Source organism: Lathamus discolor, chromosome 3, assembly GCF_037157495.1.
Source record: "Lathamus discolor isolate bLatDis1 chromosome 3, bLatDis1.hap1, whole genome shotgun sequence".
Classification (NCBI taxonomy): domain Eukaryota; kingdom Metazoa; phylum Chordata; class Aves; order Psittaciformes; family Psittacidae; genus Lathamus; species Lathamus discolor.
In genome coordinates, this window is record NC_088886.1 from 136,845,304 (window position 1) to 136,867,899 (window position 22,596).

The 22,596-nt window shown below is 59.4% G+C and overlaps 3 protein-coding genes across 6 annotated transcripts in view; 2 read left to right on the top strand and 1 right to left on the bottom strand.

Moving 5' to 3' along the window:
* Positions 1-798: 798 nt before the first annotated feature.
* Positions 799-11,752, top strand: LOC136010619 (prominin-1-A-like). Of its 2 annotated transcripts, none has more exons than XM_065672085.1 (25): positions 799-866; positions 1,786-1,939; positions 3,139-3,200; positions 3,396-3,601; positions 3,985-4,105; positions 4,233-4,296; positions 4,654-4,743; positions 4,983-5,173; positions 5,251-5,325; positions 5,608-5,671; positions 5,921-6,092; positions 6,337-6,489; positions 6,940-7,063; positions 7,219-7,310; positions 7,471-7,555; positions 7,667-7,810; positions 8,055-8,126; positions 8,317-8,406; positions 8,537-8,590; positions 8,779-8,859; positions 9,176-9,244; positions 9,330-9,419; positions 9,671-9,783; positions 10,970-10,987; positions 11,334-11,752. In XM_065672085.1, exons 2-25 carry the CDS (start codon positions 1,807-1,809, stop codon positions 11,383-11,385), a joined length of 2,415 nt encoding a protein of 804 aa, XP_065528157.1. In that variant the 5' UTR covers positions 799-866; positions 1,786-1,806; the 3' UTR covers positions 11,386-11,752. The 2 variants fall into 2 exon arrangements, with proteins under 2 accessions (XP_065528157.1, XP_065528156.1); XM_065672084.1 differs by lacking the exon at positions 799-866 and adding an exon at positions 1,155-1,541.
* A 2,222-nt stretch (positions 11,753-13,974) lies between these two features.
* Positions 13,975-18,276, bottom strand: HPS6 (HPS6 biogenesis of lysosomal organelles complex 2 subunit 3). The gene is made up of 2 exons (XM_065672082.1): positions 17,848-18,276; positions 13,975-17,544 (listed from the first exon to the last, which is right to left on the bottom strand). The coding sequence occupies exon 2, from the start codon at positions 17,527-17,529 to the stop codon at positions 15,073-15,075; it is 2,457 nt and encodes an 818-aa protein (XP_065528154.1). The 5' UTR covers positions 17,530-17,544; positions 17,848-18,276; the 3' UTR covers positions 13,975-15,072.
* ARMH3 (armadillo like helical domain containing 3) overlaps positions 17,961-22,596 on the top strand; it is a 134,937-nt gene continuing 130,301 nt past the window's right edge. The window contains exons 1-2 of one of the 3 annotated variants that reach the window (XM_065672088.1): positions 17,961-18,317; positions 19,105-19,214. Coding sequence is in view for 1 of the 3 variants with exons in the window: in XM_065672086.1 (XP_065528158.1) it covers positions 18,838-18,842 (5 nt within the window). In the remaining 2 variants the exon portion in view is untranslated. Of the gene's footprint in view, positions 18,318-18,579; positions 18,843-19,104; positions 19,215-22,596 lie in introns of those variants that run through there. The other 2 variants (XM_065672087.1, XM_065672086.1) reach the window with 2 other exon arrangements.

A 22,596-nucleotide genomic window follows, 5' to 3' on the forward strand; every position in this document is an offset into this window, starting at 1 on the left:
GCTACTTCCTGCTCTGGTTTTTCCCTTCCTTCTGTGTCCTCCCCTGTCCTGCCCTGGTGCCAGCACTGAGCTGGAGGGTCGCACACAGTGCCCTGGCACCCACCACTGGTCAGGCCAGGAGGGAACCCTGAGGCAGAGCTGCCTCCCTGTGCCACCTTCGCCCAAGGTCATGGAGAGCAGAGACTCCTGCTCGTGCCAGGGAACATGAAACAGGAACTGGGGAGGTGGCAGCCAGCAAACCACCGGTACCGGGGTGCCAGGGAGCCTGGTTTAAATCACAGCACAGCACAGAGGGCATAGGGCTCCTGCAGACCTCCTGCTGGGCCCGTTCAAAAGCACATGGTGCCCCATGCAGGGACCAAGGGCCATGCTGGGGGGCACTGGCTGCCCCAGGGAGGTGTGGGGCACAGCTGAAGGCTGACATGGGGGCAAAGTGGGCGGCGTGGGGGGCTCCGGGCATGGGGGCTGTGGCAGGGTGGTCTGCTGGAGGAGCCGGCACGGGTCTGGCAGTGTGGAGCCAGAGCTGGGTCTGTTGGGCAGAGCGGGAGCATCACCTGGGCACGGGGTGGGGGGCCTGGGGGCAATGGGCTCTGCCCGCCCCGGAGCCGGGTGTCAGGGTGGGATGGGGCAGGCGGGGGCCGGGTGCGGGGGGTTCCCCTCCGCCAAAGGAGGGGTCCCGGGCGGCCGCAAGCCACGGGCAGACCCCGGGGGGCCGTGGCGGAAGGGGCGGCCCCGTCCAGCCCTGCCCACCCCTGCCGCGGCCGCCGTCCCGCGGTGCCGGTGCGGGGCTGAGCCGTGCAGGGGAGCTCCTGCCGCTGCCGCCAGCCGGAGCGCGACCCCCGGGGCTCCTGCCCCGCGCCCACCGGGTGCGTCCGTGGCACGACCGGGAGCGACCGCCGGGACCCCCCTCCCTGCCGCGGCGGAGGGGCGGGGGTGAAGGACCACGGGCGGCCCCAGGGGCAGAGCCACGCGTGGGTCCCGCGGCGTGGAGCCCCCTCGGTGGGCAGGGAGGGGGATGGAGCCGGGCAGAGCTCCAGCCTTGGAGGGGAAACCCCGTGAGTGGCTCCTGAGGCTGTCCCGCACTCGCGGGCTCGGGGTGCGTGCGGAAAACGCTGGGTTTGCCGCAGCGCCCCGTTTGGGAAGCTTTCAATGCGAACCCTGGTTCTGTGGCTGGTTCGTGCTGAAGCTGTGGCCCGCGCAGTGCACCCATCCTGAGAGGATGCAGCTGGTGCTGAGGTGGAGCAGGCGGGATGCCCGCTCTCGGGGTCGCTGCGGGTAAGGAAACCAAGAGGAGGAAACCAGAAAGGGCAGGGCAGCTCTGCGGGACGGGGCTGCCCCCTCGCCTGTGCTGGGGCAGGTCGGCGCTGACCCTGACCCGGGTACAGAGGCAGCCTGGGGTGGCCGTGTGCCAGGAGGTGACAGTGGCAGAGGCAGGGTGGGGCGATGCCGGCATCGCAAGAAGCTGAACCTTAAACAAGCCATAAAACGCGGGCGCTGGCGCTGTGCGGCCGGGCCCCGAGGCAGAGGTGTCGGAGGACGGGGTAAGTGCTTGGTCCCTCCTTCATCCCCCACAGCCGCTCTGTTGGGCATCTCCTGCCCGCTCCCCCGCCCCGCTGCGGTCAGGATCCCCACCTCTGCTCGGTGCCGTCCCGCGGCTCTTTCCTTCCGGGCAGGACCCGGCAGGTGCCTTGTTTTTCTCTGCCCACATTTCCTGCTCGGAGGCAGGAGGTAGGGCAGGCGGGGAGCCCGCACCCAGCCCCGCCGACAGCCCCGCTCTGTGCCCAGGTGCCCACCGGAGCTGCCGCGATGGAGCTGATGGGGAACATCCCGCAGCCTCTGTATGGCCCCGGCCCCGAGGCGCCGGGGAGCAGCACCCCGGGCCTGGTGTGGATGGTCCATGGATTCCTGCGGATGGTGCAGCCCAACGCCTTGCCCATAGGTGGGTGCGTGGGGATGGGGGGCTGGTACTGGGGTGGGGGTGCTGCTTGGAGCTGCGGGATCCTGGGTGAGCCTGAGCCCTCCTGCACTGGGACTGCCCATCCAGCATTTAAATGCTGGGGCGCTGGGTTAAGAGGGGTATGGTGGGGGGAAATGGAGGGGGACTCCTGACGACTGCCAGCTATGTCCTGCCTGTGCCCCATCACAACTGTGGGCAGTCTCAGATGGGGCCCAGAGGAGTCTTTGGGGGCAATGACACCCTGCAGAGTCCTGCCCCATCCTCCCTCCAGGTATCTTCATGCCGGGCAGAAGCTGCAGAGAAACCCCTGTGGTATCCGTAAGTTTGCAGCACCCTTGCCTGCCTTGCAGCCCTCTGTGCTTGCAGGTGATAAGGTGTACTTACGCACGACCCAGCCTGGGGCCACCAAGAGCAGCGTGTCCCAGTGCCAGTGCCCACACTGCACACCACCCAGCTTGCCAGCGTCCTCCCTCCTCCTCCTGCAAGCAGATGTGGGGCTGGCACGTCTCTGTCCCAAAGTGGTGGCAGGTCCAATTGGGTGATGCCAGGACCCTGTGGCCGCTTGATGCCCTGGGGCAAGTGCTGCCTTGCAGGCGGTTTTGCCACCCTGGCTGCTGGCAATTGTGCTTCCTCCTCCAGGCCCAGCCCTGCTTGCCAGCAACTTGCAGGCAAACATGGGGCTGGCAAACAACGCAATGGCTTTGTGGCCTTGTTAGTGGCACGCAGACAGCAGGGCACAATCACACCATGGGCCGGCACAGCTTGTAATGAGGCCATGGGACAGGGGCAGGGATCAGGAGGCAGCATCGTGGGGGGACTTTGCCCCAGCATTCACACCACCCTCGCACTGCATAGGATGGGCTGCAAGAGAGCATCTCAAGAGCAGCCAATGTGGCTATTGGAGCATCCTCCTGCAATGAGAGCCCCCTTGCTCTGGGGCCCCCTGTGAATCTGGGTGCTGGGCAGTGCTTCTGGATGCAAAAGGCTGTGCGACACAAGGCTGAGGGGCAGCTGGAAGGGAGAAACATGCCATGCCCTCACAGCCACTCTGAGCTGCAGCACTGGAGGTCATGCCCGATGCTGGGGGCCCCTCTCTGTGCAGAGCAGGGTATTGGGGCCCTCCTAGAGAGCACCTCCGGGCCCAGCGCCTGCTCACTGTCCTCTCCACTCCTTTTTCCCAGAACTCATCACAGGTTTTGGGCAGTCAGACAGTGAGGAAACCACCAGGGAGCAAGTTGAGGAGGTGAGCAGGGAGCCAGCAGCCCAGAGCACCACGGGCTGGGGGATGCTGGTGGGTGATGCTCTGAGACTGAGCCCTGGGCGATGGCCGGCAGCAAGGGGAGATGTGCAACCCTTTGGAGGGACCCATCCTGGGGCTCCGGATGGGACCCTCAGAGTTGGGAAGCCTTCATGGCCACTGCCTCTCTTCCCCTGCCAGCTGCTGCTGTACGAGCTGGGCTTCCTGGTCTGCGTAGCCATCGGGCTGCTCTTCATCCTCCTCGTGCCGCTGGTGGGATGCTGCTTCTGCTGCTGCCGCTGCTGCGGGAACTGCGGGGGCCGCATGTACCAGAAGCAGGGCCGGCGGACGGGCTGCCGGCGCCGGGCGCTCTGCGCCTCGGTCCTGCTGGTCTCCGCTCTCCTCTTGTGAGTGCGCTGCCCGGGAGGCTCCGGATGGGACCCAGGGGCGGGTGGAAACGCCGGCGCTTGGCGGCCGTGTCAGGAAGCTGCCATTGTTCCCCGGAGCAAATCCCAGCACGGCGGGACAAAGGAGAGGAAGCGGCAGCAGTGGGGAGCAGGCCCGCGGGGGCTGCGGGTCCCGACAGCCTTGCTGTGGGAACTGCCGGCGCGCCCCGCACCAGGCTGCGCCCCTGTGCCTCACTTTCCCGTGTGCCCCCCCTCTGGTCCCTTGGCTGCGTGCAGGGATGCTCTGGAAGCCGGGCTCAGTGGACCCTGCAGCCTGGGGTCAGTGTGGGTGAATTCAGGGGCTGAGCTCCCCACACGCTGACCCTGCCACCCTTCCCTCGTAGGGCTGGTGATGTTTGCGCCTTCATCAGCAACACTCGCTTCTCCCAGGCTGTGTGCGGCACCTTCCCCAACGTCAACACCACCCTCAACAACGTTCACATCTATGTGGCCTCCATCCCCCAGGCACGCATGGGCCCCGTTCCCTGGCTGGAGTGGCGGATGGGGGGCAAAGGGCTGAAGGGGAGGACAGCAGCCCAAAGAGCCCCCCCGGGGAAGGGTGCTCACTGACAGCCCATCTCTGTTCCCGCAGCAAATCAATTATATCATCGACAGCAGCGACGTGCCGCTGAGCCACGCCAACCGCAGCCTCCAGGGTGAGGGCTTGGAGCATCCCCAATGCACCCACGGCGAGCTGCCATGCAGTGGCTGGGGGTAGTCCATGGGTGCCCTTGCAGATGCTTGCTGTCTCTGCGGGCTGCTGGGCTGGCTCTCATGGGGATGGGTTTGGGGTGTGGGGGCTTCTCTGGACTCCTGCTCTGCTCCAAATGCTGCTTTTTCCTATCCACGCTCCTCTCTGGGGAGGGTGATGGAGGTAGGGGCATGGTGGTGGTGTCCCCTCTGCCCCTCTCTGTGGGGTGCGAATGCGATGGTGTCCCACATGGGGGGAGTGTTTTAAACAGATCTCCTGCAAGCCGTGAGACCCCACCATTGACACCCTCCCATCTCTGCAGACACTGGGCTCAACCTGGGTGGCATGATCACATCGAGTATCAGGAGTGGCACGGACGGGGCTCTGGGATCCCTCCAGGGCCTCTTGCAAGGTAATGGCCCAATCTGTTGGAAGGGACTTGGGGGAGATGCCAGGGCTGAGAGATGGGGTAGGTGCATGTTTGGGTAAGGCTCCCAGGGAGGCGTGTTGGGGGGCTCCATCTGGTCTCCCAGCTGCAGCCTGGGGCAAACACTGGGACTTTGGGGGTGCCCCTATGTCGCATTTTTTGTTGGGCCCCCGAGGCTCAGCTGGATGAGGACTGGCAGGATGAGCTCTGTGCTGTCCCCCTAGAGATGAAGACACTGCAGGATGCCTTCAACAGTATTGCCAGCACTCGCTTGCACCTCGAAGCTCTGCAGAGCAACTACAGCGAGCGGCTGGCCATGCTGCGGGATGGGCTCAACCAGACCCTGCAGCGCTGCGGCCAGCCCTGCAGCAGCGTGTCCCTGCACAGCCTGGCCTTCAGCACCAACTTCAGCACAGTGAGGAGGGGCAGCGTGTGGGGTGAGGGTCCCTCCTGCCCCCCCGCAGCCCCCTCACCACAGGCTCCTCCCCACAGATCCCCAGTGTGGCGCAGCAGCTGGAGGCACTGGGTAATGTGTCTGGCTCCGACATAGCACTTGACTTGGAGAGGGTAAGGGGTCCCCCTGTGCCTGGGGGCTGCTGGGGCTGCGCTGCAAGGGGGTGGCTTGGGAAGAGCCTGATGGCAGTAACTTGCTGTCAGAAGAGGGAAGGGCTGGCTGGAGGCCTGCCTTGTCCAGAGCCTGCCTGCTCTGCCACCACCCCTGGGTGGTGGATGGGCGCTGGGGGAGCCTGCCTGTCCTGTGCCACTGGGGTCTGGGGATGGAGGGGATGTGCTGCTCAGCCCTGGGCTGGAGGCAGGCATGCGAGCTGTATGCTGTGCCCCCCCCCGCAGGTTAATGACACACTGAACACGATCACCAACAAGGTGCAAGAGGAGTCCCAGGATGTGGTGACAAGTAAGCAGGGCTTTGTGCCCCGTGTGCTGAATTACCCCTCTCCAGGGCTCTCTTTTCCCTTCTCACCCCATCCCTGTCTGGAGTCCTCCCCTGCTGCGGCTCTGCTGCCTGCAGCCCTGGCTGTCCCCAAGTGCCATCATGCTGATGCTGTCTTTGGCCACGACTGCCCCCTTCCCATCCTCTCTGGCTCTCCACCGCCCCGGGCTCTGGCAGCAGCTTGCAGCACCAACCTGTTCTCATCCCCTGCAGAGACCCAGGAGGAGCTGGGCCTCATCAGGCAGGAGATCAGGAGCTTGAAGGAGCAGTTGCAGGACCAGTTGCCACTCGAGGATGTGGAGGAGAGTGTTGGGGCCTTTGTGGGCAATGCCACATCAATGCTGAACGAGTACAGAGAACCGACCATTGCCTTGGATGGGCTCAGGTAGGCAAGGGGATGCTGCCATCCCCTGGCTCCCTTGTCCAGACAGGCTCAGGCTCTGCATCCTGCAGCTTCTGGAGGTGGAGGCTTGCTTGGTGCAGGTGGCTGGAGCTGTGCCTTGCAGTCACCCATTCCCCTTCCCTGATGGGGATGCCTGGGGGCTTTGCTCTCCCCTAGCAGGGGGGATGCTGGGCACTGCTCTCAGTCCCACATCCTGCTGTCTAACGCCTGCCCTCCTCTGCCCCAGGTGGAGTGTGTGTGTCCTCCTGTGCTGCATGGTGCTGCTGGTGGTCCTCTGCAACGCTGTTGGCCTGGTGCTGGGGCCCCTGGGGCTGAAGGAAAACGTGCTGCCCACCCAGCGCAGCAGCCTTTCCAATGCCGGCGGGAACTTCTTCATGGCGTGAGGCTCCCTTGGCTGGTGGGGACATGTGGGAGCAGTGGCATGGGTGGACAGGGCTGGCCGGGGGATGCTCAAGCTGTTAAATCATCAGGTTACTGTGGCTTGGCGGTAACTCACAGTGCAGGTGGTAAAAGCAAGGGTAAAACACGGTGCTGGTGGAAGGAGCTCAAGCAGAGCTCATCCAACCATCGCCAGCAGGGACCTGGCAAGTGTGTGGGGTCCTGCAGCTCTGCAGGTGGCTTGCAAAGCTATGCCCGGGTCTGAGCCCCAGGCTACAGCCTGGCTGTGCTCCTGGGGCCAAAGGCAGGGCGACATGTGCTTATGGGAATGGTGATGCTTCCTGGTATTGCAGTGGGGCAAGGGGTGAGTAGGCTCCAGGCTCTGTTAGCAATGGAGAGCATCAACACTGGGGCATGTGGCCTTGGGTGCTGACAGTGTCTGTCCTGGCAGAGGGGTTGGCTTCAGCTTCATCTTCTCCTGGGTGCTGATGCTGCTGGTGGTGATCACCTTCGTGCTGGGGGGGAACACCTACATGCTTGTCTGTGAGTCCTGGCGCAGCCAGCAGCTCTTCCAGGTGAGCTCTCCATGTGAGATACCCTTGCCCAGACGCACTGCTGCCTTTCCGAGGGCCGCTGGTGCAGTGGAGGCATTGCTGTGTGGTTTGGGATGCTCCTCGCAGTGTCCTGCCCTCCACCATACCTAGTTTTTCCATCTTTTCCCTCCTTTCAGATCCTGGACACCCCTGGCCTGATCCCTGGCTTCAACCTGTCAGAGCTGCTGGGCCAGCAGGATGGCACAACAAACTTCTCAGAGATCTATAGGTGGGTCCCAGTCCTGTCGCTGTGTCTTTGGGGAGGGGTACAACTGCTCAGCACCCTCAGATGCTCCCTGGGATGGGGGCAGCTTGCCCTGCCTGGGTGAGGACATGCTCCTGATGGCCCTTGCCTGCCCTGTTTTCATCCCCATATCCCCATCCTGCAGGCAGTGCCAGCAAGATGCTGCCTTGTGGCAAATGCTGCACTTGGACCAGAGCGTGTCCTTGGATGAGCTCTTGAACATCAGCCAGGTGAGTGTGGGGTGCCAGGGTCTGGGGGGCAGAGCTGCAGGTGTGGGGCTGGGAGCAGGGATACAGTGCGGGGCCAACACTGTGCCCATCACGGCTCCCCTCCTCCGGCAGTACACAGGAGAGATCTCCACAGCCTTCGAGAAGATGAACATCACCCTGGACCCCATCTCCCTGCTCAGCCAGAGCCAGAGAGACTCACTGACAAGTGCCAGCCAGGCCGGGCAGCCCCCCGACTTCACCCTCACCCTGGAGCAGGTGGGCTGGGAGCACCCTGGTGTTGGGATGGGGGGTCCACATGTGTGTTGGGGGGTTCCATTGAGCCCCCCCCTTCGCTGCTGTGGGGCTCCCACTGGGGCTCCCAGGGTGTCTCTTGCCATCTATGTCACCCCTTGGGGCACCTCCTTCATGCGGGAGGCCCTGGCTCCAGCCTGCCCTGCCCCCAGTCTGCCCTGCCCCACCCTGAGCCCCATTCTTATGGCTCTGTCTCTGCCTTTTCCAGCTGGATCAGAGTGTGACGCAGGGAAGCCTCCTGGATCTGGCTGCAGAGCTGGAGAAGCTGGGAGACACAGAGGTGAGAGACCACAGCACCTTGGGACCGTGGCCACCCTGTCCCCAAAGCCACTGGCTGTGTGGGACAGGCTCTGCAGACATGTCTGGGTACTGAGCTGGGTACCAGAAAACTCCAGCCTGGCCCCACATCAGACGGCTGTGGTGGGGCGAGGACTCCATGCTAGGGGTACCACTGACTGCAGCTCCTGCAGGGCTTGCAAGCGAGAGAGGACCTGAAGGCTGACGCTCTCAAGTTGAGGGAGCTGGATAAGGAGATGCAGATGAGCTTCTCTGGGGAGCTGGTGAGTGATGCCCAGATGGGGAAGATCCTGGGGGTTCTGGCTTGTGCTCCCAGAGAGCTTGGAGCCTGCTGGCATGGTCTCAGCTGAGCTGTGGGGTCCTGCTCTGACTCCCCCCTCTCTCCTTCCACAGCAAAGCCTGAAGGAGAACATCCACTTGGTGCAGAGCAGGGCTTCCAAGCTCAAGGTAAGCTGCATAAGGGGGCCTCCTGAGCACACCCCAATCCAGGGCACCCTGCATAGCACCCTTGAGGTTCCACATTGGAGATGGTGGGGCAAACCTGCAGTCTAGGGCACTGGTGACTGCTGCCAGACAGGGAGAGATGAGAGGACCCCGCTTCCCCATCACGTTACTGAGTGCACCTTTCACGCCAGGCACAGACAAACACTGCGCTGAATGAAACCAGCAAAGCCCAGGAGTTCCTGGAAAGGGAGACCATGAACATCATTAAGAACGTGAGCTCACCTTGCCCCGCTGCAGGGGCTACCCTGTGGCGTTGTGACTGGAGCCCCACATCAGGCCCTCCCTCTGCTCAGGGATGCCAGACAACATCTGGCTGTTCATCCTGCCCTGTCGGCTTCTCTGGGGGTCCCTGCACCCTTCTCTGGGTGCCTCTTGCCCATAGAGCCCTCCAGGGAAGGGGCTGGGGCAAGGCTTGCAGCCCGATCACTGCTGGGTTGAGGTGGTTTGGCAGCCCTGATCCTGACACAGAGGGGGCACTGGCTGGGCTGGGGGTGCAGCACCTCCACTCTCTGCTTGCCCCTCTCCCAGGAGACGTGGGCCTTCCTGGAGGAGCTGTTGGACTTCTTTGAGACCTACATCTCCTGGGCCAAGAGCGGGGTGAGTTGAGCCTTCCTTGTTGGGGTGGAGGGAAGGGGAGGACAGGCTGCAGGGTTCTGGGGACACTTACATGTCCTGTCCGCAGCTGAAGGAAGACGTTGCACGTTGCAAGACCATAGCTCAGACCCTGGACAACATAGAGGCCATCACCTGCGACTACATCCTGGACTCTCTGGTGAGTGGGGCAGCGGCGTGTGTGGGGTGGCACATGTGTGTAGAGTGGCAATGAGGTCCCATCATGCACAGGATGAGGAGTTCCTGTCTCTGTCTTAGCAAGCAGGGCTTGGCATCTTCCCAGTGGGGATTGCTATGGATAAGAGCAAAGGGCAGGCTGTCAGAAGGGATGGATAGGTGGTCTTTAGGGGGGGGTGGGAGAGGCTCTTCCAGTCACTGTCTGGGCCCTGATGGCTCTCCCCCTGCACCCAGAATGCCTTCTGGTTCAGCCTGGGCTGGTGCACCTTCTTCCTGCTGCCCAGCATCATCCTGGCTGTCAGACTTGCCAAGTTTTACCGCCGTATGAGCATCGCCGATGTCTACAGGTGAGGAGTCACCCACCCACTGTGATCACATTGAGCCTGGAGTCCCCCCTGCACAGCACAAACCACCCCTTTGTGTGCCTCACGGCAGCCTGTGGGGCTGGTCCTAAAGTAACACAGGCTGGGGGCAAGTGGCTTGGGACCTTCAGCCTCTGAGGATGGAGATGTTTTGGAGAAGAGCCTGGCTCTGCAGCTCCTCTTTGGGCAGCCCAAAGTGCGTGCAAGCCCCTTCAGAGAAGGAGCCTGGCTTGCATGGCACGGCTGCAGCTCCCAGCCTGGCTCGTGGGTCCGCCACTGACTCGCTCTGCTTTGCGCCATGGTTTGGGGGGGCTCTGAACGGGAACACAGCACGGAACACAGCGCGCTGCACGGCTGGTGCTGTTGCCACGAGGGAGCAGTGCTTGCTCATCTACCCATGGCCACCGGTGCCCTGGGGCTGCCCCCCAGCCTTCAGGGGCCCTTCCCCTCTCTCCAAGGGCTCTGACCAGCAGCCCCACTGCCAGTGCAGCTCCAGCCCCTGGGGGTAGCGAGGGGCTTCCAGGTGGATTTCCAGCTGCCGAGGCCCTGCAGTGCAGCCGGTTGCTGGGGGCTCCCTGTGCCCCCCACCCCGACAGCCCTGTGCAGGGGTGCCAGGGTTTGCAGCACCCTCATGGCCAGTGTGGCCCCTGCCACCCTTCCTCCCTGCCTGCCCCACTCCTCCTCGCTCCATGCCCCCCTGTCCCAGGACCCGTGCCCGGGCTGTGCATGGTGACACAGGGGTGATGCATGCTGGGCCCTGCCGGCAGCGTGCCTGGTGGCCCGGCCGGTGGCCCCGCTGTCTTCCACTTCCCCTGCAGCCAGCAGCTGAGCTGGTTGGAGACGTGGGCTCGGTGCCTGGAAATGGGGGAACTGAAATCGTGGCACTGGGGCGCTGTGTGCCCCTGAGCTGGTGAGCGTGGGGCCCCATGCTGCCTGCCAGGGAGCAGGCAGTGGGGCTCTGGGGGCACCCATGCTTTCGGGGCCTGTAGGAGCCCCTGCTCTGTGTCCATCGAGATGGGGCAGGCAGGATGGAGGGGACCACAGCACCCTGCAACCCATGTCCTCCCTGTGTGCTCTGAGGGAGACCTTGTCCCACTGAGAGATGCTGGGCTGTGCCAGGAGGCATCTTCTTGCCCCACTGACACCATCCCCTCTTTTTTCTCCCCTCCAGGAATGAAGCTGTGGAGATGTAAGTAGCAGTGGCAGTGCCTGCGTGGGGTGGGGGGCAAGTCCTGTGGCATGAGGGAGACAGGGCACAGAGGGGAACAGGTGAGTGCAGGCCAAGGAGGGTGCTGGTATCAGGGCAGGACTGGGAAGGTGGGACCTGTTCTGGGGTGCTCCCATCATCTTCCCCCATCCCAAGTTTGAGGGTGCTGCTCTTCCCAGCCTCCGCCATGCTGGTGGGGTGTGTGGGAGTCTCCGTACCGTCTTCCCTGTGGGTGCAGGTGCCAGGAGTGGGATGGCATTTGGCCATCCCAGCGCACCCTGGCTCCCCTCTGTGGCTGGAGGTAACACAGGTGACCTTGGTTTCGCAGGCCTCCCACGTTCAACTTCTACACAATCCCCCGGCCGGCCACAAGGCATTAGTGCTGCCCGCAGCACGGCTGCGGTGGAGATGGACGCTGCTCCTCCAGCTGCTGCGCCGCCTTCCGAGCGCTGGGGAACAGGGTGGGACCCCAGTGGAAACCCCCAGTTCCCGTTATGCGACCATGCCCTGTCGCACATGGGAGGAGGGCTGCCTCTTGCACTGCCCCACGCGGGCCTTTCCCCCCTCCACTGGACCCTGGGGGCTCAGAGCAGCTTGTCCCATCCGTGCCACCGCAGCCTCCGGTGCTGGCCAGCGGGAACCTGCTCACCAGGCCCCCTGCTCAAAAATGTGTTTATTTTTGCAGGGAGCTTGGCTCCAAGGCTGTGATTGTTTTGGTGTCAAACAATAAACAGGGCGTCTGTGTGCACTGCAGCCATGGGGCCGTGCTCTTCACATCCAGCTGTGCACTTCGTGTCCAGCTCTGATGAAGGATGCATGGGTAGGGGCAGAGAGGGTTCTCCACTGCTGGCCTGGGACTAGAAGGCTCCTGCTGCTGCACGCATGCTCTGCCTGCAGCCAGCTCTTGGAGTCCTCATCCAGCCCATGGGTTGATGCAGGACCACTGCTCAGCATCACCGGTACTGGGTGATGTTCCCTTCACTGGGCAGCCCTCTGCACCCATAGCTGGGTGGGTGCTACATCCTTCCCTGGGAAAAGCTGCACCAAGAGCCTCCTGTCCATGAGCCATACTCCATGCTGTCCCCAGCACCCTCCAGCAACTCTGCTATGTATCACTGTGGGTTTCTGGTAAGTTTATGGGGTGCCTGCAGCCTGCACCTCCATCCCAATACTGGGTATGGTAGCACAGTGACTTCCAGTGTCCACCCCTGCATGTCCCACGCTGCTGCACAGCACAGAGGGGCCTGCCAAGAACTGCATGCACAGTGACAAGAGATAAGCCAAGGGCAACTTGTTTTGCACCTATGGTGTTGCCTGTGCGGCTCCTTGGCGCAAGCACAGGGACCATCCTGAAAGCCGGGACATGCCCAGGGGATGTATGTGAGCAGCTTGCCTCATTTCCTTTGTTGCAAAGTCCAAGTCTCTCTGGAGCAGAGCAACAGGGCTGAACTGGCAGCTCACCATCCACTGTGTGTATCTGCTTTATCGCTTGTTCCATTTGCCCTCAGATCTTCTAATCACTGCTTTTTTCCTCCAGGCCTTATCTGAAGCTGCACTGGCCTTACCTCCTGCTATCTGCCCCCAGCACCCATCCTGACCGCAGGGAGACCTATGCTTCCTATCACCCTGATGAATCTGTCCTGTGGGGTGGTTCTGCCCCTGCTCCCCACATGGATGCCTGCACTTTCTGGTGGGATTTCCCAGCAGCCCTTGGAAAGCATTTAGCTCAGTTTTGTTTCTTGGTCTGCCTTTGCTATTCCCCACCCTGAACCCTCAGCCTCATGAACTGCAACTGCTTTCTGCTGATCTAGAGACCACGTATGGAGGTCTCTGTCCCCAGGCTCTGACCTGTCCCCACTGTACAGCGTTCCCTGCTTCCTCTTCCCTTGCTGTGCCTCAGGGACACCAGCCTGTGCAAGACTGCTGGTGGCTTCGGTTTCTGCTCTCTGGCTTTGTAGGCATGGCTCCCTTCCTGCTCCTCTCTTCTGCTCCATCTCCTGCTATGGCCTTTTCTCTGCAGACCTACTGCTGGAAGGCAGGGAGCTTGACCCTCCTTGTTGTGTCACCATGGCCATCTGCACCCAAACCAAGCCCTGGCAATGAGAATCCGCCCCCAAATTACCTCAGCAGCTCCTCACACAGTGCTGCCCCAGGGCACCATCCCAGTCCCTGGAGCCCTAGCTCTGAGGGGCAGGGGTCCATCCTCCTCCTGAGTAGCCTTGGAAACAGCAGTGCTCATGCAAGAGGTGAGGACAGCTCATTGCAACTTGCCCACAGTGGCTGCTGCAGGCTTTCCTTTCAGTCCAGGCTTCCTCTTCATGTGAGCTGCAGCTGCCAGAATCCACTTCCCTTGTGTGGGAAGAAAACTCGCGGCCCCCGCAGCCACAGCACAAGGCCTGCCATAGGGAAGGTCTCCTCAACAGCCAGCCAGCCTCTAGAGAACAGTTGCAGCAGTTCCTCTTCCCCTTTGCCAGACTTCTTCCATCCCAGGGACTTTCTGTAGCTGAGCCCTTGTTTGGGGGAGGCCCTGCTGTGTCTTCATAGCAATTTGACAAACCAGGCAGCTCTGCCACTGCGTGCCTCAGGCAGCAGGCTCCTATGGGGGCCAGCCTGGTGCTCCCAGATCCTGGTTTTCCAGCCAGGAACTAAAGGACAAGTTACAGCCCTTGAGAAAAAAATTCTCCCTTCCTCAACTCTATCTTGGGCCCAGCCACAGCCATGCACTGCCCACATGGCCCTTTTCTGTGGCACACACATTCCTGCCTGCCTGTGTAGACGCCTGCTTCCATGGTTTCACAGTCATGAGCTGACTTCCACAGAGGGAACGGACTGTCTGGGCACACAGCTTGATCTCTGAGCCCAGCACGTACCAGTGGTGAGTTGAACTTGGCCATTTTTCATCAGAAGCAGAATAAAACCGCCCTCCTCCTGAGGCTGCACATCTTAAACATCCACCACCACTCCAGGGCTGCTTCAGAAACCTTTATTTTCAAAAGGAGTCTGTCTTCCACCCTTAGCCCTGCTCTGATGAGGAAACGTAAGAGACAGCTCCTTCACACCACAGCCTGGAATGCAGGGGCAAAGCCACAGCCAGGGTCTCTCTCCTGAAGGAGGGGGCCGGGCAGTGAACACCGGAGAGAGGCTGGAACCTGGATCTTCCTGCACAACTGCTCTCAAGTTACACTGACTTTGCAAACAGAGGCACAATATGAGCCAGACAACCCTGACAAAGCCCCTTTTGTGTGCAAAGGGCAAAGGTAGAGATGGGAACAGAGGGCCCGAGTGTCCTGCAGCATAATCTAAGCTTCCACAAAGGAAAGGGAGAGGCAGGGCCAGCTCCAGGCTCATACAGACTGCTGCCAGCTTCTCAGCTAAGAGAGTTTGGGTACCGCCTGGGATAGTGAGATAAGGGAATTAGGCTGCTCTCTTCAGCTAAGTAGCTGCAATCAGTCACAGCTACAGGATTGATCCCAGGGGAATTGCAGCCAGATAGCATGCAAAGTGCTGCAGCTGCCAGTGCCTGTGCTGGGACCCCCAGTACCACGGAGCTGTACCACACCAGCATTCAGGCACCTGACTGAGCCCAACGCAGCAGCACTTGGTGATCTCACTGTAAGAAACATGCCCAGTTTCCCACAGGCAGTTTGGGGCCACCACGAAACCCACCGAATAGAGAATTGCAGGGGGAGGAAAGACTGTGTGCATCCCTGCCCACCATTCCTAGAGGATCAGTGAAGTTATAAAGGAGCCAGGCAAATTGAAAACAAAGTGCTTTGGGCAGGGAGCAGTTCTGTAGTCCTGTAGTGCAGCCAGTGCTTTCATCTGCAAATGCACCCGGCATTTGCTCCTCCACTGGGGCACACGCAATTGCACTTGCTAGAAACAGCCAAAAAGCCTGCCCTGGCTTCAGAGGAGATCCCCTAACCCCAGCCATCCAACACACTCTTTGAGATGCTGCCACAGGAGCAGGCTTCTGTACTGCCAGACAGGGCAGGACTTCCTTAGGAGGATGAAGCTTTCCTCTCCTTGTGCACCGAAGGCTTGGGATCCAGTTGTGCTTTCCCCCTTCACAAACTGTCACCTTGTAACAGTGCTGAGGGGGAGGAAGTCCTTGGCATGGATGGCTGAGGGGCATCATCATCGGCTGCTTTTGAGGGGATCTTGTGCTCTCGGGGTGGGGTAGGAGGGGGGAAGGTGGAGCTCTGCAAAGCATCCAGGTACATCTCGTCTTGGACGCACGGATGCTGCACAACCCTTTGCAGCAGTGGCTTGAGCAAGCCTACAGTCAGCTGGTTCCCCTCGCTGGAGAAGGGCACTGGGTCCTCCTGGGAGTGAGGGAGGTGCTGTAGGACCACTGTGAGGATGTCCGAGGCAGTGAGCTCAGCGGGGCAGAGTGGCCACAGTGAGTCCAGATACGGGTCCAGCTCCCTGTGCTGGGCAAACTCTGCCAGCAGCGTGGTGAATATCTCCTTGTTAAGCAAAGGGCTGAACTTGGAGAACTTCTCTGCCACCTCCACCACCCGCTGCCACCGCTTCATTCGGATGAGAAGGTGCAGAGCCTGCAGCACAGCCTTAGGCCTCTTGCTGCAGAGCAGCAGTTCAAGCTCCATCTCATCATCTGCCACGCTGTGCTTGTTCTTGGCCAGTACTCCCAATGCTCTCTTGTACAGTGGCACCCGGCCCTCTGGGCTGTCCTTGCTGCTGTATGCCCAAGAGATGCTAACATACTGCTGGGTCAGCTCCACAAAACTGGCCAGCCATTTGGGTTTGAACCTCAGGAAGGAAGCACAGATGAGCTCAAAGAGCGGGACCACTCCATTCTGACCCACCTCCTCCTGCTGCGGCCCTCCCAGGACCTTCTTCCACACCTCTGGGGTGGCCCTGGCTACCAAGAGGCCATCCCCATTCTGCTGCAGCTGCAGGCAGCTCTTTGTGGCCTTCCAGGCAGCCTTGGGGAAGGAGGTAAAAATGGAATTCAGGTAGGCCAAGTTGTCCTTGTCCACCTCAGAGTGCAGAACACGGCTGACCTCCTGCTCCACCAGTTCACTGCAGTAGCTTTCCACTTCACTCTCTTGGGCACACACCACGCAGGTCTTCAGGACCTCCAGGCTCATGAAGCTCTGCAGCTCCAGGCTCATTGTGCTCAACAGCTTGGCATAAGTGTCTTGAAGACCTCGGGCTGGCTTCTGCTTCTGGTGGAGGCTGTGCTGCAGGATGGTGGCAAGAGCCACAGGAGCCTGGAACACACCATCTTTTTTCAACTTCTCCACTGTCAGCTTGGATGTGCTGAGGCTTCTCCTTTGGTAGTATCTGCAGGCTTCCTCAAACACCATCTCCACCAGGCACGGCTCAGGTCTGCTGCTGTCCTCAGATTTCGAGAAGCTAAAGCTGTAGATGCCAGTTTGAGTAAGGAGCTGGATGTTATCCTCCTCTCCCGGGGACTCCAGGAAATGCACTTCTTTCATGCTCAGGATTTTCTTTTCTATGAGTCTTCCAGTGTTCTGGTCCACCAGATACAGGACCCCAGCGAGCACACAGGCCAGGATGCTGCCAAAGGTCTTCAGCTGGACATGACTTCCTTGGGCCAGGGGACACCCCTCTAGGTCAAAGATATGTCTCTGTGTCCCATCTGGCTCCACCATGGTCACAGAACCCTTTGTGCTCACCAGCACCAGACCCCCACTGCTGGAAACAGTGGAGGTGTGAATGTCCAGAGGTGCCAAACCTGAGAGAAGACCCACAGAAGCAAGCAGGAGCTTCCTGAAGTCTGACTTGCTGCTGGAATGCAGCACCTTTGTGTGGATGAAGCCTGCAGAAGGGGCTGTAATGGTGAGCTTTGCCTTCTCTGGATGCCAGATGAGGAGGAATTTGGAAGTGGTGGCAAAGGTGGCAGTGGCAGGCACCAGGAAGATGTGCTGGGGGGAGGCCAGGACCTGATATTCAGGGCTGTTGTGCAGGACTATCCCTACGGTGCCCAACCGCACGCCTTGCTCCCCCACCTCCAGAGCTCGGGTGCAGATGCAGAACCTGAAGGCACACTTGCTCATGTCTGAGTGGGTATCCAGGGGAGGCCTCTCCTCACACCACACCAAGCTGGCTCCCTGGCTGCACACAGAGACGATTCGTGCCCGAACACCCTGGCAGAGCTCCAGCGTTTGCAGCAGCTGCCAGCCCACAGCCACCACAAAGTGCCAGACCTCTGTTCGTCCATGCTCCCACACGATGGCCAGTACCCAGGAGCCCAGTATCAAAGGGCTCTGCAGAAAGAGCAGTCCCACAAGGGCTGGCTGGGGCGGCTGCCAGTTCCTCTCCAGATCGGCTCCACTGATGCAGTGGCGCTGGAAGGCCATTACCCGGGGCAGGGGGGGCGGCCGGCTCTTCTGCAGGACTAAAAGGTGCTGCCCATCGGGGCTGGACTGGATATGTCTGGGCTCATCTCCCTGGCACAGCAGCTCCTGCAGCCAGTGGCCTCGGCTGAAGTCACTGAAGTCGGAGACCTGCCGCAGCATCCCGGCTCCCTTCATCTCGGGGCGGCCGCCCTGGTCACCAAGAACATGCACCAGTGCTAGCAGGAGCCCGGAGCTCTGCTGCCACCGAGCCCCCTCCCAGACCACCCCGACTGCACCGCATTCCCCAGGCTCTCCCCGGAGCCACCACCCCCCCCCGGGCACCCTCCTTCCCGCAGCGAGCCTGTTCTGCGGGCACCAGCCCCCAAACCCCGGGGGTCCCTGCTGCGCCCTTAGCTCCCCCGACCCCTCGTCCTCCCGAAGGGACCCCCCGCTGCCCGCCTCCCCAGGCACCCGCGGGACCGCCCCGTCCCGCCGGGACCCCGCGGGGCCTACCTGCCGCAGCGGCTGCCTGCCGGGGACGGGCCACCCCTGCACCGGGGCTGGGCTAGGGCCTGCGCTGCGCAATCACGAGGAGGTGGTGAGCTTCCGGGCGGAGCAGCGCCGCGCCGGCCCGGGCCACCCTTCGCCTACTTCCGTCGAGGGTGCGGGGAGGGCGGCGGGGCCGCGGCCCGGGAGCGGCCTCAGAGAGAGAGAGGGCATTTTCTGTAAGGGGGGTGTGTGTCAGTCTCCACACGGACAAGCGAGGTCCATTCGGCCCGGGGAAGCGCCTCCACGCCACCGCCCTTGCCCCCGCCTGCGGCTGCCGGGAAACCGGGGCCGCCCGAGGAAGCGGCGCTCACAGCGCCCCAACCCGCCCCGAAGGCTAGCGGCGCTAGGACCGCGCGTCGCGGGCCCTCTGGCAGCGCATGCGCGGGGCGGCCGGCGGCGCCTGCGCCGTGTGGAAGGGAGAGGCTCGCCTGCAGGTGAGTGCTGGGGATGGGGGGGCCGCGGCCCCCACCCTCGCGGGGCCAGGCCACGCCCCCGCCGCCCCTCCGGAGCAGCTTCCCCGGGGCTGCGGGAGCTCCGGGCCTGCGGGCTCCGTCTGTCCGGAGGGGGTGGTGGGATGGTGTCTGCGTCTGCCCCAGGGGCCTCGCCGGGCACCGTGTCCCGTGGAGCCCGCTGCTGGCCGCGGCGGGGTGCCCCGCAGGCCCAGCTCTCTGGGGAGCCGTCCCCTGGGCTTGGGGCAGCCGGTGCCCGAGGAGGGGAGCTGCTCTGCCACGGCCCCTGTGGCGGGCGGGTGGCCGCGGGCTGTGCCACCCCCCTCGCTGCCCACCCTGCCCTGCCCGGCTCCTGCAAACCGCGGCCGTGCGGGAAGCTGTGGCAGGGTCTGGAGAGCAAGTCTGATGAGGAGCGGCTGAGGGAACAGCGGGTGTTTTGACTGCAGAAGGCTCAGGGGGGACCTTACCTCTACAACTCTCTACAACTGCCTGGAAGGAGGTTGTGATGAGGTGGGGGTCAGTTTCTTCTCCCAGGCAGCCAGTGATAGGACAAGAGGTAACGGCCTCAAGCTGCTCGAGGGGAGGTTTAGGCTGGATATTAGGTAAAACTTCTTCACAGAGAGGCTGCCCAGGGCGGTGGTGGAGTCACCGTCCCCGGCAGTGCTCACAAACCGTGTAGGCGAGGCCCTCAGTGCTATGGTTTAGTGGTGCACTTTGGCAGTGCTGGGATAATGGCTGGACTTGATGCTCTTAAAGGTCTTTTCCAACCTAGCCGATCCTGTGACTGCACGAGTCTGTTGCTGCAGAAGCTGCCGCTCCTTTCCCCGCCTGCCCGCGGTGCTGCTGCTCACAGTAACAGCTCGTTACCGCTGCGCTGCCCCGGTAAGTGCCCCCGGGTGCCTGCACTGCGGGCGACCCGGCCCGGGGAGGCTTCGCAGCTGGACTGGAGTCGCCCCGGCCGTCGGCTGTGCCGGCTGCTGAGGTGGGCTGGGCTCAAGATAACTCTTTCTAGAAAAAGCGTGAGCAGGGCATAGTGTTTGATCATTAATCATTCTAATTATCTGGTTTACCTCACGGCCCTGCAAGTGCTTGTATTGGCAAAGCAAAGCGGAGTAAACAACAGTAATGGAGTGCAAATTTACGTCTGTCATGCTGAAGGCAGAGGCAGCTTGCTACATGGGCGAGCTCGCAGCCTCAGTCAGAACCCTGTTGCGTATGTCGCTGTAAGAAAGTTTGCTCTGAAGCAGGGGCTGCAGCCTGAATGTGTGATGAGAGGCAGTTAGGGCCGAGCAGGTGGGTGGAATATGCAAAGTGACAAGATAATTTGGATCATTGCAATATGCGGTGATTGCAGCTCACCAGCTGGCTGAGCTCCAGCAGGAAGTGTGACAGAAATGTTTAAGAGGAATATCGGAGAGGGGAAAAAAAAAGGTCATCAGTTTGGTTTGACAATAATAATAACTTTATCCTCTGTGTCATTTAGGGCGCCTTTTGCGGTGTGCGGAGGGACTCTGCAGGCAGGGAATATCCAGCGTGAAAATGTTACAGAGTTACTGGCTAGCATGCACAAAAGAAGCAGTGAGGCTTTAATGAGCTGCGAGGCTAAGCATTCATCAGCTCACCAGCATTGCTAATGCACCAGCCAGCCGTGAGACACCCATCAGGAGGGGAAGGATTGGCCCCTGCTGCTCAGAGTTGCTGGGTTGCAATGTTCTAGCTCCCTGCTGGATTTTTAAAGGGAGAAGGAGGTGTTGGTTTTGTTTTTTTTTTCCTGGTTTTATTTGCACCTTTTGATGTTTGTATTTTTCCTCCTGAGTACTTGTGCTGCTAATGGTCCATATCTCAAGAGCATTACCTCTCAGTAGTGATACATTTCTTATCTTGGCATGGCTTTACTGTGCAGCTTCTTAGAACGTAGCAGCTTCTTCAGAAGCGCAAGGTCATGAAGCTGTGCTGTATTCAGCATGGGCGTTGGATCCACACCAACAGCTGAAGCTATGGGAAAAGGGGCAGGGGAAGGCTATGGGAAGAATGTTTTTTTCAGAAGGAAGACATCTAAAAAGGTCTAGGAGTGGCGTGAGCTTTTAGGTGGGAGTATAGAGGCAGTGTGAAATACTTAATGGTAAACTAGGTGGGGTGGGCTTTGAAGGGCTTGAAAAGTGAAAATGCAGAGAGACTTTCTGACACAAGAAAGCTGGGCATTGGAGCCAGGAATATGGAAAGGAAGCGTGATTAAATGAAAAAAAATTAATTTGGGAAAAATGGCATGAACAGATGGAGGTGGAAGCACGTGATGCTGGTCTAGATGGACTTGACAGGAAGAAACTTAACTAGTTGATGGCATAAAGTTGATGGATTCGATGTTATTTTAACTGCACAGATAGAAATGAAAGGCAGTTACGGATGGAGTGTTAAAAATGTGGCTTTGATGTTAATCTTTTATATCATTGCTAAAGCAGGTATAGTGAGAGGTAATCAGTGCCTGTATCTAGCATTAGGAAGCTGCTTTTCCTTTGTTTTTTTCAGGGGGGGAAATAGGTCAGTTTTGGTGTAATTTCAGATTGTACCATGTAGAAGCACACACCGCTGCTGCTCTGAGTGGGATGGATAGACTTGATAGTAAAAACTCAAATGCTGGGATGTTCCTGGAGATTTTGTTGCTTGGTACTGCAGAAAAAGAAGTGGGATCTATGTGGGTTTTTGTCATCAGCACAGCACACCCACAGAATATTATTTCTCATTGCATACTGCATGAAGGCACCTGGAAATTCTGCCTGATGGATCCCATGCTTGTGTGCTGTGAGTGTTATTCTTTCTCTTGTTGGCGGGTTGGACACCTTGTTGTAAGATGTAAAGGAAAGTACAGCCTGAGCAGTTTTCATTCCAATGGACAATATACAAATAAGGTTGTAAAGAATGGATGAAACGTATAAGCAGTGTGGACGTATTAGCACAAACTGTAACCACCGACACAAGACTTGGTGGAGAAGAAGCTGAAAAAGGGCTTATAGCAGGTATTTGGTTATGACAGTTGCTAAAGCCACGACAAAATCTAGCCCAATGTGTTCCTCCTCTCTCTGTTTTCACTAGCAGTCTGCCCAGAGTGCTGCTGGGTGATCCTGGGGGTTTTAACACTGGAACTTGAACTGGGTCAAGGCACTGCATATGCCTTGTGCTGGGTGCAGATTGTTGCTTCCAGGGATGGATGAGTGCTGGAACCCATGTTTTAATTGCCTGTTGCTCAGGTCCAATATCAACTCTGCACACACATCATGTGGATTAAGTGCTACTTGGCTTATAACATGTTGGTTTTAGAAGCTGTAGGTTAATTTTTAGGTAGGGTTAATCCCTGTCTCTTGCATGATTGAGATAATTTTTGAACAACTTCCCTTTCGACTTGAGTGATACACCCACAAAAATCCTTGAAAGGCAAAGCGTGATCACGCTGGTTCCCAATTGCATGAAATTGGTGGTGGTGACAATTACTTGAAATATTTAAGCAAGTGAGTCCAATATTAGTAGCAGTGGCAAGTCAAGGGTTATGGGATTCTAAAAGCAAAAGTATCTCAGTTCTTATTCAGGGTCTTCATAGATTGAGGTCCAGGGCTTTGACATTAACCAGCTAATATAGATCACATTGTTGACACTATCTTTTCCAGAGAGGAAATTAATGGTTTGCCAAGTAAGTCAATATGTGAAAATGCCGTTTTATGTAATGTTTGTTTGCTTTTTATTTAGCCAAGAAGTACTACAGTGTATTTTTCTGAGGGGTCCAACCTGAGGCAATTCCAAGCAAAATGCAGTGCTTGATGGGATGCATGCAAGATTACAGAAGTAACAAGTTTTGAATCCTGATATCCCTGTAGTGTAGGTGTGTGTTAAGTGTACAGTATTTTTGCAGGTGTACAATGATCCAAGGAATAATGAGTCTGTACAGGAGCTGAGTGTCAGTGTGGAGCAGCCACAGTTTTCAGTGTGCAGAAATCTGAGTAAACCTCAGACTCAGAATGTCAGGTTCATTTTTTTCCGTGGATATTCTAATGAGAGGCTAACAGAGATGTGTTCATCAGAATATCACATGTTTGGCTGGAATCTCTGCCATGAGGTTAGGGGTGAGATGGATAAGAGGTGGATGGTTGGATGTGCTCATCACTTTCTTCCTGATTGGATCAGCTGATCCTGGGGTTGATAATAGATAAAGCAAGAGTCTGCCTGAACTTTTGGCTGTCACGGCTTTTATCTTCTTGCCTTTGAGTTGCCAAGA

Bases quoted from the DNA above. Each gene is read 5' to 3' on its own strand.
- LOC136010619 (XM_065672085.1), top strand. From the start codon at position 1,807: ATGGAGCTGATGGGGAACATCCCGCAGCCTCTGTATGGCCCCGGCCCC. The intron at 4,297-4,653 runs GTGAGGGCTTGG...CCATCTCTGCAG, and splicing joins CGCCAACCGCAGCCTCCAGG to ACACTGGGCTCAACCTGGGT. The intron at 6,093-6,336 runs GTAGGCAAGGGG...CCTCTGCCCCAG, and splicing joins ATTGCCTTGGATGGGCTCAG to GTGGAGTGTGTGTGTCCTCC.
- HPS6 (XM_065672082.1), bottom strand. From the start codon at position 17,529: ATGAAGGGAGCCGGGATGCTGCGGCAGGTCTCCGACTTCAGTGACTTC.